Source organism: Neovison vison, chromosome 6 (assembly GCF_020171115.1).
Source record: "Neovison vison isolate M4711 chromosome 6, ASM_NN_V1, whole genome shotgun sequence".
Taxonomy (NCBI): Eukaryota; Metazoa; Chordata; class Mammalia; order Carnivora; family Mustelidae; genus Neogale; species Neogale vison.
Window position 1 is genome coordinate 66,793,205 of NC_058096.1, and position 15,177 is coordinate 66,808,381.

General features: G+C 40.4%; 1 protein-coding gene across 1 annotated transcript; it reads left to right on the forward strand.

Annotated features, from left to right (window-relative positions):
* Positions 1 to 228: 228 nt before the first annotated feature.
* Positions 229 to 6,567, forward strand: NDUFB4 (NADH:ubiquinone oxidoreductase subunit B4). Its single transcript, XM_044251464.1, has 3 exons — positions 229 to 520; positions 4,409 to 4,555; positions 6,444 to 6,567. Exons 1-3 carry the CDS (start codon positions 341 to 343, stop codon positions 6,504 to 6,506), a joined length of 390 nt encoding a protein of 129 aa, XP_044107399.1. The 5' UTR covers positions 229 to 340; the 3' UTR covers positions 6,507 to 6,567.
* The last annotated feature ends 8,610 nt before the right edge of the window (positions 6,568 to 15,177 follow it).

Here is a 15,177-nt window from a genome sequence, read left to right on the forward strand (position 1 = left end):
TGCCAGTCTCACACAGCTCAACTTCACAAAATAAAGCTCTGCTAAGTCCCTAGAGATATGTAAAGCTGCTAGAAAGAAGCAACAAGCAACAGATTGTGGTAGGTAAAAGGAGGAAGCGGGGGTGGGGACAAGAAAGGGTAAGGAAAGCGCACTGTGCATGCGCAGATCGCTATTCCGGGTACAGGACCTTGAGGAAGGTTAACCAAAGAAGCTGAGCTCAGGAGGAAAGTTACTGCCTACCTTCCGCTAACGCGCAGGCGCATTCCCTCAGGACGGCTGTCAGACTAAAGGGGGAGGGTCTCAGACTCGCGCAGGCGCAGTTGTGTGCCGGAGTGCCAAGATGTCGTTCCCCAAGTACGCGCCGTCGCCTCTGGCTACCCTACCCTCTACCCTCGACCCGGCCGAATACAACGTATCTCCGGAAGCCCGGAAGGCGCAAGCCGAGCGGTTGGCCATAAGATCCCGACTTAAACGGGAGTATCTGCTTCAGTACAACGACCCCAAACGCCAAGGGCTCATCGTGAGTCGTGGGCCAGCCGGGCGGGAATCGAGGGCCAGAGTCCGGGCAGTCCCCCTTCCCCGACCGGGCAGCCCAAACCCGCCAAGGGAGGCCACACAGCGGGGCGGCCACCATTCCCGATCAGTATCTTAGACTTTGGCCCACTTCCAGGCGGAGAGAGCAGGGCCACCTTCTTTCTAGCCCTTTGACCTTGGGCGGAGAATTTGGTGGTCAAGAGGACGATTCTAGATTCACACCCGGTTGAATTTGAGTCCTGACTTGATCACTTCCTGCCTGGGTAATCTTAAGAGACTCACCTCTGCTCTTCAGCCTCGGTTTTCCTGTCTGAAAAAGGGGGATAATACAGTACTTCCAATCAGGAGGCTGTTAGGACTAAATGAGATAAGGCATATTGACTGGCCAACACAGTGCCTGAGCTGTAATTTGTTCAGAAAATGGGTGTGTAATTTTTTTAAAAAACGGTTTTCCACCTTTCAGTTCACAGTTCCTAGCAATACTGCTCTCTCCTGATGGGAATATAGTGATTTTTTTCAGTTTATATCTTTTGAAGGCCCCAAAACTATGCAGCTAGTTGAAACTCAGGTTTTTGGAATTAGATGCCAAAGCAGAACATAGTGGCGAACTAGATGACTTTAGTTTGCCAAACCCCTCCAAGGTTAGTTTTCTGGTCTCCTTATGTGGGGAAGAATAGAATAGGACATTCTTTATGGAATCATTGTAAGGTAAATGAGATATTTGTATAACATTGCAGGCACTTTATATGTTACCAGTAAACTGATAGTTGTTATATTTAGTGAGTAGGCTTTTCAGTAATTTTCTGTACAGGAGCTATTTAATTACCATGTCAAATATGATATTAAAGAAACAAAAAAACAACCAGAACTTCCCTTAAAAGTTGCATTGGTGTTCTGTAGGACTTTTTGGAAGTTACTAGAATTGAAGGAAATTTACATCGTGCAGGCACTATCTAAACCCTTTCTGAATATTACTCAAATGTCAAAGTATTCAAAGTGTTAGTCCCTGTTATTATCCGCATTTTACGGATGAGAAGACAACATGGGAAGGACAAGTAGCTTATAGAGTGATACTCCCTTAGCAAGTGATAGAGCAGAATTTAAACTTTGAACTGTGTAACCCAAAACATTTGCTTAACCAGTTGGTTGTACCATCTCCAGTCAGAACCATGTTTACTTGAGAAGGTGTGGAGGGAGACATTTGTTATTGACATACTCACACAGGTTTGATGTGCCAGATAGCCAAAGCTTAAACCCCAGATTTTCTCTTCCCTAGTTCTGTGCCCTAGGACAGTTTCAGTTTTGTCATATAAGAGACAGTAATACCTGCCTCATTGGTGGTTCTGTTAAATGAGTGCTTGGCACTTAATCATTTAATGATCAATACATGGAAATTCCTTGCCTAATCTTTACCAGTGATTGATTCAGTGATTAAGTAATTGCTGATATAGGCCAGGCCCTATTTTAGATGCTGAGGTCTCAGTGTAGATTCCTGTCCTTGCAGAGCTTACTTTCTCCAGTGAATCAGACAAGTAATAAACAAGCTAAAAAACTAAATTGTTTAGCGTGTTAGTGGTAAGTGATAAGAAAATTAAAGCAATGAAGGGATTAGGAATGTGTGTTGTGTAGTAGGAAGGGATAGCTGCTGAAATTTTAGATACCACTAGGGAAAGCCATCCTTAGAAGATGACAAGAAGGAAGTGAGATGAGGGAGCTAGCCACACACAGCTCTCTGGGAAAGTAGCATTTTAGGTAGAGGGGATAGCAGGTGTAGGGGTCCTTAGACAGAAGTGTGCCTGGTTAGTTCCAAAAGTACTGAAGAGACCATTGTGACTAAAGTGGAGAAAGGTGAGAACAAAGTGGAACTAGATCACACCAAGCTTTGCAGATTGTTGTAAGGCATTTTACTGTGTAGGTAATCTGCCCTTACATTTTTAACATCTCTCTGGTTGCTTAGTTGAAAATAGGTTACAGAGGAGAGCAAGGAGACTAGGAGGCTTTTGAGGTAATTAGGGTTTTGGCAGTGGAGATGGTAAGTATTGAGTTCTGAGTACATATTGAAAGTAAAGCCAACCAGATTTGCTAGCAGATTGATATGAGGTGTAAGAGTGAGAAGGGTCAGTGATGATTCCAAGGTTTTTTTGACCTAAGTGATCAGAAGAATGAAGTTGCTTTTTACCAATATGGAAAAGAATGTGAGAGGAGCAGGGATGGAGATGGAGTGGAATATTGGTAAATCAGTTTGAGATACATCACATTTGACATGCTTATTAGACAACATGGCATTGTTGAGCAGGCAGTTGGACTTATGTCTGGAGTTTGGGGTAGAGGTCTGGGAAGGTATAATTTTGGGAGACATTGGCCTATAGTTGGATGTTTAAAACCATGTGACTGGAGGAGGTAGATATCAAGAGAATGAGTGTAGATAGAGAAGACCAACAAAGTCTAAGATCCAATATTAAGAGATTGGAGAGATAAGGAAGAAGAGAGCAAAAGAGACCAAGAGGAAATGGCCATAGAGTTAGGAGGAAAACCAGGCTGGTGTGTGCCCTGAAGGGCAAAAGAAACAGTTTCGAGTTTTCACCATGTCACATGCTACTGAGAGTTCTTGGGACATGGAATGGTGTCCGAAAAGGAGAACTGTTTCCCATGGAGTATGTTTTGGAACGTCTCTTAACAAGAGTACAGGTTCAGTGAACTATGGTCATGAAGTTGTTGATATTTTTATGAAATGTCTGATTCTGGAAGACCAGTTTGGCAGATAAATACGTAGAGAGGTGACTGGTAGATTGAGAGCTCTGTCATGTGAGAGTCATTCAAATTCCTTAATAGAAGGGATAAATAAAGAATAGATGTATTAAACTCAAATATTCCCTTGAAACTGTCTATAACCTGGGTCTTCACCTTTACTATTTTTTGCAAACAGTTTGGTTTAAAATGTATCTGTGGAAGATCCAGTTTAATTATTTCAATCCTACCAATCATGACTTCCTGGTGGTATATAGGACCTTGAATGTTCTCCTTTGGTATTAAAGTTTTAAAGCTGATTTCATCTTTATTTTTAATCTGCCTATCAGTTAATTGGAGCAAATAACTCTATAAAGTATTTGGGGATATAGCTAATTAAATTTAATTATGTGTTTGGGGCAGATTTGCTGTCTTACATAGTTGTTCCAGTATAAATATATTAAAATGGACAGTTTTTTTCCTTAACCAAGACAGTCTGATTATTTTTCATTAATAACAATCTTGTCCTCACTACAAATTATTATAATAGCACAAGATATAATAATTTTGCTTATAAAGTATCAAACAAGTCAGCTTAAAAATCTTAAAGTTCAGAGTTGGCCTACCACAGTCTTCACCTTCCTGCAATTTATTTGAACCCTGGAAAGACAGTGCAGCATAGGGGATACCATTAGAAAGGGTCCTAGAAACAAAGTACAAAGTACGATAGAGCATATGGAATCTGTCCTTATTGGGAATACTGTGATTCAGTTGGTCACTTCAAGAAAGACAATGAAGCTACAAGACAATCCAGGAAAAAAAAAATTATCAAAGAGAAAAAGTGGTTTCTCTGATGGATTAAAAAGATTAGGTTTCTTAAATCTTAAGTAAATAGAAAGCTGAAGGTTGATAGAAGAACTTTTTAAATTCTGAAGGACTTGAACGGGATAGGATCATCAGAGAGTTAGTCAACAAATACTAGAAATGAAAGATCTTCCCTGAAGCATTCAGGAATATTCAGGGTATACCCTTAACTGTGGTGGGGCACAAAAGGTGCCCTCTGCCCCTCCCACACAGAAGTTTTGATGAGATTGTTTCAGTGTGGCCCTACTTAATTTCTGTAACTTTTTATTTTCCTGAATTTTAGGAAGATCCTGCATTGCTTCGTTGGACCTATGCAAGATCAGCAAACATCTATCCCAATTTCAGACCCACTCCCAAGACCTCGCTCTTAGGAGCTCTGTTTGGAATGGGGCCCCTTTTGTTCTGGTTTTATGTATTCAAAACTGACAGAGTAAGTGTTGGGACCTGACGTTTAGTTTCTGCGTGACAGGTTCCCCTGTGCTGGTTGCAGCTCTTTCTCTCGGCATTTGCCACCAGTGCTCCTCCCACCTCAGTCCTCTCCTCTTCCTTCAGTTTCTCTCTTCTTTTATCTTTATTTGTTTCCAGCAGGGGTTATAACAGGAAGTTTCGAGTATGTGTTTGATTGCATTGCTTTATCATTTCAACTCATATTGAAATAATACTTTGCTAAAAATCACAATAGTCTTTGAGTCTTTCAAATTTAATTTCAACTTAAAATAATAAGTTGGTCAGTTTAAATTTCTAAGGCTTGAACTTAGACTGAAATGAAAGCATTTTCCTGGTGTGTTTTAGGTGATGTAAAGGAATTGTGCTATGACTATTAAGAGAATACAGAAGTAACTTTAGAAAGTTAACACTAAGGGCTCCTGGGTGGCTCAGTAGGTTGGGTGTTGGACTCTGGATGTCAGCTCTGGGCATGAAGTCAGGATTGTTAAGATCAAGCCCTGCATCTCACTTCCACACTGGGCATGGAGCCTGCTTTAGGTTGTCTCTCTCCCTCTTCTTCTGCCCTTCCCCCGCTTGCATGTGCATTCTCTCTGTCTCAAAAATTAAATACAAGTTAATACAGAAGTTAAACTTTCCTATTTTGACTTAACTTTAGATATTATCTTTGCAAACCTATATCTTGAGTTTTCTTAGTTCATTATTTTAAAAAGATGGTTATTTGGGTTAAGTATTAACAGAATACCTAAATTATTTACTGTGTTACCAGTTTGTATGAATTCTAATCAGTATTGGTCACATTTTGTGATTAATGTTAAAACTTTGTAATATGCTAACAGTAGGAAAGCAAAAGCAACCTGTGGTGGGAATCCGCCATTAGAGGCCATATGATTGCAGAGAAAGCCAATTTTATCTTTGACACCAGGCCATCCTGGTACTAGCCCCCAGAAGGCCTTGTGTTGCCATCTAGAATGGAGCCCATTCATTTAGGTTTGTCTTAAACTGGCCAGTCCATTCTCCTGTAAGAGCTTCTATATTTTGATTGTCTGATAAAGTACCCGCTTAACAAAAAGATAGGCCACACTTATCCGAAGGTGTTTGCATTTTGCTTTTGACATACACTTTTTAGTGGGGTAATATAATTCTTCCAGTATGTGCATAAATTGTTTTTCAATAGGAGTGTTTTCTCATTGTTCCTTTATTTCTTCAGACTGCTGCTTCCTCACACATACCCTATAGGCTTTAGACAGTGGGGGATTGAAATTAGGTTTGGAGTATTTTAGTCTGGTTTTTTAGAGTTGTACCATGGGTTATGCCAGATTACACTGGTTCTTTGTAAACATTTTTGTATTTTCCAGTACCTTTTTTGTTTGTATATTTTGCAAAATGGTCACCACAGTAAATGTTAGGCAACATCTGTTACCATACATAGTTACAAAAGACAATCTTTTTTCTTATGATGAGGACTTAAGATTAATTCTCTTAGCAACTTTCATATATTCCATACAGTATTATTAACTATAGTCACTATTGTTGTACATGACATCCCCATGACTTACTTATTGTATAATTGGAACTTTGTACCTTTTGACCCCTTTCAGCCATTTTTCCCACCACCCACCCTCTGCCTCTGTCAGCTACCAGTATGTTCTCTGTATCTATAAGCTTGTACCTATGAAATGGCAAGATTTGATTCCTTTTTTTTTTTTTAATTGGCTGAATAGTGTTCCATGTATACATATACATATCCACTGATGGACACTTAGGTTATTTCTGTATCTTGGCTATTGTAAATAATGTTGCAATGAACAGGAATCAGAATGTGTTGTTTCTAAAGAAGCCTTTGTTTTGTTTTGTTTTTTCTGTCTCTACAGGATAGGAAAGAAAAACTTATCCAGGAAGGAAAATTGGATCGAACATGGAATATTTCATACTAAGTCTGGCAGTGATGACTCTCTGTATTATTGTTTAAATAAATCTTCTATCAATCATTAAAAATTTTCTTATTATTTCCTTGAGTCAACAAACATTTGCTGGATATACAATATAAGAGTTCACAGTTGCATAGAGAAACAGATTCATGTTCATTCATTTAGTTATTCAGCAAAAGAGCATCTACTGTGAGCCAGATACTGTGCTGTGTGCCCAGAATACAGCAGTCAATAAAACAGACTGAGGCTCTGTCCTTAAAGACTATTGACAACTGTCACAAGCCTGAAAGGGCAAAACAGAAGCATGAAAAGGCAAGATGTGTTGAGGATGGCAAGTTGAGGGGCCACTGTCGGGTGCTAAGACAAGAGGAGGCCACATTAAATGGAAGTAAAATGGTTTAACACATGGCTTTGGAGGTTAAATTGGGGTCAGAATCCCATCTCAGGCTTAACAGTTGGAATACAAGGCCTCCTGTTTCCCTGTCTCTGGCATGGAGATAGTAATGCCTACTTTCTCATAAGGTCATAAAGATAAAAGTGAGATAATAGTACTGCTCAATAAAGTAAAGCTACGTGCTTTATAGTTCAGTCTTGAAACAGTAGGGTAACAGTTTCACCTATGAAGGTGGAATAAAGTGTTCTAGGGAGAACGTGCTCTTTGGGGCTGATTTGCATTAGTACGTTGGTTTTAACTTTCAGAGCATACAAGTATTTTCATCAGGTTCTTTTATGAGTCTGAGATACTCTGAAATGCAGAGCTTGAGAGACAAGCTTATGTGCAGGTAGTTTATATTAGGGAGTCATTGAAGAACAAGTGTCAGACTGGTAAGAGTAAAACAGCTAGAGGGACAGCCCATCAAGTTAGGTGCTATTGGCCTGTTGCCTCAGAGTGGTGGGCTCATTCCCACTAGGGACCTTCTGAAGAGCCCTGTGGTATGTACATAGAATGTTCCCTGCAGACAAGGAGAAAACAGTTATCTACTAGCTTCTCCCCTAGTTGGTCACAAGTTGTCTCATGCAGTTAATTGTCTTTCACTTCTAGGTATGGGTGAGCCTCAGAATAGCTGAAGGTTCTTACAGGTTTCTTATGTGGTGGCGGAAGGAAGCGTGGGGCAGAAAGATATGTGCTATACAGCTGAGGTGGCATATTGTCAGGTCGCATCTACAGGAGCTCAGAGTAGCAGCAGCAACTGGAGTAAAATGATGGGCCAAGAGGAAGTGAGAGACAAAAGGTAGACTATTTCCGTATCCACTCCATGTTCTGCTTAGATCTGTGCACACATTCATCTGCAGTGCCATTCAGGGAGGTGGCTAGGTACCATCTCAATATAGGAGGTTTAGTGGAACAAGATTCAGTCCCACACTGTTGAAACTGGTCTGAAGCTGTAACAGATTCATCATTTCCCCCCATAATACTCTAGATTTTCATTCCTTGGCCGTCACTTTAGAAGGTCTAGAATGCTTGTCTGTTAAGAGCCAGAGAACCTTTATCTGCAAGGCCAGAACCTTAGTTGCTCTTGTATCATCAGGCTTTGCTGCAGCAATTACCTGTTCACATTCATCACTAGACGTGGAAGTACTGAGAAGCACCAGTGACTCCCCTGGATTCCAGATATATCCCCTGGGCCCCCATTCTGTAGTAGCAACCCTAGCTCCTTAGGTCATTTAGTGCTGCTAATATGAAAAAAAAATTTTTTTTTGGTCTATTTCCCAGGCACAAGAAGTCCAAAATGACCAGGAGGTAATCACAGCTTCAGATTAAAGTGAAATCCTTTGATACTGTGATTTATAATAAATATATATTTAGTCTTTGTCCTTGTTTCTGGCCCAGAGCTCCTAAAACCCTCAGGATTTTCTAATGATAAAATAGAGGTGTCTTGTTAGGTTACTGAGCTAAGTTTTGACCACACTTAAGCCTGGGTCTGGTTGCCAAGGGAATCAACAGTGATGAGAGGTTGGAACTGTTTAGGATATTTAGGATAGTTCTATTCTTAAATTTTGAGGAACCTTCACGCTGTTCTGCACAAGTGGTTGTACCAGTTTGTTTTCCTACCAACAGTGCACAAGAGTTCCTTTTTCTCTACATTCTCACCAACACCATCATTGGATTTATAAATATCTTCTCCCATTCCATAGCTTGCCTTTTAGTTTTATTGATTGTAAAACATTTTAACATCAAGAATTTATTGAGCAATATGTTCGTAAGAGTTTAATCAATTCCTAAAGATTTTTTATTACCACAAACAATGCCCCAAATCGCACCCAGAATTGGTCTGGTGAGAATACCAATTACCACCTCATCTGAGTGCTTAATGTTACCATGCGTCTGATCATTATTGCTGGGCAATAATGCTGGGCCATTATTGCTACTGGGCACAGGGGCCGACACTCTGTTGGCCCAAAAGCTCAAGCTTATTAAAACCAAACCACCAGGGGCGCCTGGGTGGCTCAGTGGGTTGGGCCTCTGCCTTCTGCTCAGGTCGTGATCTCAAGGTCCTGGGATCGAGCCCTGCATCGGGCTCTCTGCTTGGCGGGGAGCCTGCTTCCTCCTCTCTGTCTCTCTGCCTGCCTCTCTGCCTACTTGTGATCTCTCTGTCAAATAAAAAACAACAACAACAACACCAAACCACCAGAGAGAGTTCCTCAAGGTTACCATATCTTCCCATCACTTGCTCCTGAGTTTGGGAGAATGATTGGCTGTGCCTGACTTCTATCAGTAGGGAAGGCTGAAAAAGCAAGGGCATGGCATGTTCAGCTCTAAAGTATGAGGCAGATAAGGAATTCCCAAACAAGAAAGTGGTTTAAATGCTGAGCATCCAAAAATGACAAGAAACTAAAGCCAGATCATAAGGCTCTTACCACAGTTAAGACCCTTAGGCTTCATCCTGATGGCAATGGGAGTCACTGAAGGTATTAAGCAGGAATAACCTGATAAGATTTGCATTCCTGGAAGATCATTCTGGATCTGGACAAGGATCTCAGGGCAAGAAAGGCTAGAGGATGGCCAGTAATCAGGCTGTTGTAAGACTAGGCTAAGAATGATTTTCAATTTTGAGACAGACCTGTATGAAGAACAAAGCAGTCCCTGCTAATCCCAGGATGACTCATTTGGATGTGAACTTGTCGAAAGCTTTATGAAAGTCTAAATATATTATCTCTATTAGTTCCCCTTTATGCACAATCACGAGGAGCCAGTCTTCTTAATATTCCTTTATCTGTGTATGACATCCCTTCCCCTCTCCAGGACAATATTGCTTCGTAACAGGCTGGTTTGTTAAATACTATGTCTTTTTACCCTTTATTATAGATCCTGCCTAGAGGAAAAGATTACATTCATGCTCAGACAAAATTCCATTGGGTTCATTCCCTGACTTATTTTCCATTTTATTTTTTCCTCATCCTTGGTAGCACTTGACACAGTCTCATAACTTTGGGGAAGATACAGAGTCCTGGTTATTTCTCCATTCTTCAGGATCATTAATGGAGTATTTGAAAAGATTAGAGATCTGTATGTGAAACTATCTTGATCAAATATGCATGATTTAAAAATATGGACAACACCTTGAAATTAGCTCTAAATATATTCAAAGACTAAATTTCAAAGTTTCTGCTGCTACTTTCTACCTTTTGGTGAACACATAGAATTTTATCATCTTTCTAGTAGAGAATCTGTGTGTACCTCTGATTGTAATGCTTGCACTTGTTTCCCTGCTGGCCTCCTTGTTTACTACCATTTCCCTAGCAGAGATAGAGACCCTTTCTGTTGATACTGTGACCTGGAGGGACATTGAACTAAGTCATCCACCTGTATACCCTTCAGCATCTCAAGAAAGTTCAGTATGCATTGGTCTCATTGCCAAGCTTCAGGATTTGAAAGATTAAAGTCAAGCTGAAAGTCTGACATCTGATCTCTGAATGTTGCTGATGAAACATCTGAGATTTCTGCAGCAAACTTACCCTTAGAATTCAAATTCTGGGGCCCTTGGGTGGCTCTGTCATTAAGCATCTGCCTTCGGCTCCGGTCATGATCCCAGGGTCCTGGGATCAAGCCCCACACTGGGCTTCCTGCTTGGCGGGAAGCCTTCTTCCTCTCCCTCTCCCCCTGCTTATATTCCCTCTCTTGCTGTCTCTGTCTCTGTCAAATAAATAAATAAAATCTTTAAAAAAAAAAAGAAGAATTCAAGTTATTTTCCTCCATAATCACAAGGAATATCACCTGATCAGCTTTGAGTTAATTCTTTACTTCTATCACCAATTGCATTGAAATCATTTTTCTCTTATTTAATAATTAGGTTCTAAAAATATTGGGGGTGGGAGTGGGAAAAGGAGGCAATTGGCTGAGGCTGCTCCAGAAATCAATATAGGAAGGACTCAGTGGTTGCAATATGAAATTGTTGTGAGTAGGAGGAGAAGGTGTAAACTCTTGAAACTGCATTTGCATGGTTAAGCATATATATTTTTTACTTACATTATGTTTCATAATTAAAAACATGAAATTTGCTAGAAAGTGTTTTATTTATGCTTCATATAGGATGGAGACAGCGTCAAAGAGTTACTACTATTTATATGAAGTGGCTTGGGTGAGGGTAGATGGAAATAAGGGAGGTCAATCACCCTGAAGCCATCTATTAGAGTCTGGATAGACAGCTTCTCCTCCAAAATCATGCTCTGCAGAAGGGGTGGGACAGAAGTGTTTGGTCCTATCAGGGTATTTGGGAGGAAGCACCAATGCAAGCTGCAAGGGGAGTGAGCTGCTGTTAGTCTGCTGGTACTGGAGATGCTCTGTTTCCTGGAGCCTTTTGGGTGGAGGAGCCTGTGTCCTATTGACTTCTAGGACACTGGCTGTCAGATCTCCTGCATTGATCAAACACTTACTGAGCCCTGGCCATGTACTAAGCACTGAGGATACTTCTATGAAGAAGATAGAGCTCCTTCTTAAAGGAAAGTACATTGGAGAAAAACAGCAGCTAGCACTTAATTAAACTTTTACTTGTATTCTAGGCACTAAACTAAAGAAAGGGCTTTACACAGCTCACAACATACCTTAAAAATCCCCATTATGCAAGAGAGATTTAGAGAGGTTAAATAATTTGTTTGAGTCCTCAGCTAATAACAGCTGAGTCAGAACTTAAATCTGGGCAGGCTGACTCCAGAGGGCAGATCTTTAACCATTCTTTCAATGGGATGAAGACTGATGCTCTGTGGAATTGGGTACTGAGAAAGAATGGGGGCTCTGGAGGGCTTAAGAGGTAGCACTTTCTAGAGTTAGGGCCTGCCACTTGTACTTTCAGATTTTCTAGCACATTCACAGGTATACAGGACATTAGAGTCAGGAAAATCTTTGAAGATCTGCCAGTCTCACGGCCCAAGTCTATAGGAAAGGTTTAGGGAGGAGAAATGACTTGTCTTACTCTTCAAGAAACCTTGCTAATTTGAGGATTAGGAGTCTAGGTTTCAATTAAGAACAATGGCTCTGATTGTCCATGTCACTGTTTGAGATTGAAAATGAGACTTGGGATAATTGAGACAATTGCTTACCAAACTCCTTATCTCATATATACAGGAAATTCAAAAAGCCATTTTAATAAAGATGTATTTGGAGAAATCAGGCATATGTTTGGAGCATTTCCTGTGTAAAACGAGTATTCACAGATTTGTCTCTTGGGACTGTGAGAGTGAAGATGTTAGATTCAAACCCAACACCTCCCATGTTGTTCTTGCTGGATTCCCACAGGAACGTATCCCTGGTGGGCACCAGCTTGCCCAGCAGCACCCGCTACCCCTCCTTTCCTTCTGATAGAACCCCTGATTTCTTCAGGAGGTTGGTGGAAGTCCTTTTATCCAAGGCAGGGTAGACACGACCCTAGCCCCAGGGATTGGGCAGGAATGGGCATGGAATCCAGTCTGAGCATAAGACATCAGGAAAGTCTGGTGGGAAGGGCTTCCTTTCCTGAAAAAAAAAAAAAAAAAAAAGACAATTCCCAAGGAGAAATCCTTCCTTTCCCTTCCTGCTTTTTCTTTCTCTTCTTCTAAGAGTGTGGATATAAAGCCTAGAAATGAAATGAAGATAAAACAACTTGCCAAAAATTGCATAGTGGAAAACCAGAATGAACTTGAGTCCAGGATCACTCGGTGCCCAACCTGCCAACCTCAGACTCCTTTTTATGAGATAAAGTCCTAGTTCTTAAGCTAATGTTAGATTTTCAGTTTTACTTTTTTTTACAGTTGAATGCATGCTTAAATACCATGTCTTTTTATTCAGAGAAATCATGTCATAAAATATACCTGTCTTTCAGATTTCAATTTTATTCATAGGATCCAAAATAAAGGCAATAAGTGCTCACGGGTGAGCAAAACTGCTCTATTTGTTAAATTTCTCTTCCAGGTAACGTATAGCATTGCATACACTTGGTTTTTACAAGGTATGTGCTGCTGATAGTGCTGTGGAGAGTTGTGTGGAAGCTTCTGATGTAATATTAGATTTATTTATTTATTTATTTATTTTAGGCGATGTATTTATTTATTTTAGAGAGAGAGAGAGAGAGAGAAGGGGAGTGTGAACAGGGGGAGGGCAGAAACAGAGGAAGAGAGAGAGATGCAGACTCCCTGCCGAGCACAGAGCCTTATGCTGGACTCCAGGGCTCCAGCTCCCTGCGGGAGATCAAGAGTCACATGCTTTTCCAACGGAGCCACCCAGGCACCCCATAATTTTAGATTTAAAAAACCAAGAGTAGGCTAATTAGAGTCCCAAAGGCACACATGATGAGGCAAGATTCCTCCAGGAAAAGTTCTGTAGCTAGTCATATGCAAACTACTTACATCAAAGTGTAGAGTCTGTCTTAATTTTCACATTAACTGAGCTATTAATATGCACTCTTGAGATCTTAAATTGAGCTTTAATATCGTTTTCTTGCTTTAAGACCTAAAAGATGATGAAAGAAATCCTTCTAAATTTTCTACACTTTGGGCTTCTGTTACTTATTGCATGAGAATCATCATCTAAATGCTTGTTTGTTTGTTTTCTTAAGATTTTATTTATTTGTCAGACAGAGACAGCACACACAAGCAGGGGGAGCAGCAGGCAGAGAGAGAAGCAGGCTCCCTGCTTAGCAGGGATCCCCATGCGGAACTCAATCCCAGGAACTGATCATGACCTGAGCTGAAGGCAGATGCTTAACCGACTGAGCCACCTAAGTGTGCCATAAATGCTCGTTTATTTAGCAACAAGGATCTTGATTTATTCATTCCGGTGTCACCTACAGTAAGTGGCACAGTAGCCTCACTGAGGGAGGAATGAATACATATTCACCGAGTTACAACAACAGCAATAAACAGTAACAAAAGTAATGGCTAATATTTCCCTATGCTCACTATGTGCCAAACCCAGCTTGGGTGCTTTCAATGCCTGGTTTTATTTCACCCCCACCAAATCTCTGTGAAACAAATAATTTCCCTCTTTCACATGTGGAAGGTGAGCCTCAGAGAGGTTAAGCCACTTGTTCAAACTTATTCAGTCTTGAAAGCACAGTCTCAGTTCCAGAGTCTTGGATTTGGTAATTAAGTACCTGCATTTTACAGCTGAGGAAACAGAGGCTGAGGGAAGTTTAGTAACTTTCTCAGGGTCACACAGCTAATAAGTGGTAGAGCCTGGATTTGAACCCAGGCAGTCTGGCTCTAGCATCTGTTCTCTTAACTATGTACTATACTAACTCACAAAAGGATAAACTTTGGGCATACCTCAGATTTGTGATGCAGTTATATATAAAGTTGATAATATGAAAATGAAGGTTAGTTGATCACTAAATGTAATGAAGTTTAAATGTCAACTCTCAAGCCTTTTTAAAAAAAATTTTGGTAGTAAGATAACTTTCTGAGACAGAACTTACTTCAAATCATAGTGATGAATTTTTTCATCACTCTGAAAAATCATAACACAGAAACTGCACACTAACTTCTAACTTATAAAGAATTTACACCTAGGCCTTAGCTTTTCTAACTCCTCTCCTCTTTCCCACATTCCCCGGATGCCCCACCTGGGCACCAAAGCTCGCTCTACTGTTTCTAAGGTACTTTTCCAAAACAGTGGCTCTCAGCCTTGCCTGTGCATTGGAATAACTTGAGGAGTTTCAAAAAAACAAAAACAAAAACAAAAACAAAACCCTCTCACTTAGGGCAAGAATATGCAATTAGAAAAAAACAGTCACTTCAACAAATGGTGTTGGGAAAACTGGACAGCTACATGCAGAAGAATGAAACCGGACCACTTTCTTACACCATATACCAAAAATAAATTCAGAAGGGATGAAGGACCTAAATGTGAGATAGGAAACCATCAAAATCCTAGGAGAGAACACAGGCAGCAACCTCTTTGACCTCAACCGTAATAACTTCTTGCTAGACACGTCTCTAGAGGCAAGAGGAATGAAAACAAAAATGAACTGTTGGGATTTCATCAAGATAAAAAGCTTCTGCACAGCAAAGGAAACAATCAACAAAACTAAAAGCAACCTACAGAATGGGAGAAGATATTTGTAAATAACATATCAGATAAAGGGTTAGTTTCCAAAATCTATAAAGAACTTACCAAACTCAACACCTAAAAATTAAATAATCCAGTTAAGAAATGGACAGAAGACATGAAATAGACATTTTCCCAAAGATATCCAGATGGCTAACA

Coding starts and splice junctions, on each gene's coding strand:
- NDUFB4 (XM_044251464.1), top strand. CDS start 341: ATGTCGTTCCCCAAGTACGCGCCGTCGCCTCTGGCTACCCTACCCTCT. Junction 521..4,408: donor CCAAACGCCAAGGGCTCATC/GTGAGTCGTGGG, acceptor CCTGAATTTTAG/GAAGATCCTGCATTGCTTCG. Junction 4,556..6,443: donor ATGTATTCAAAACTGACAGA/GTAAGTGTTGGG, acceptor CTGTCTCTACAG/GATAGGAAAGAAAAACTTAT.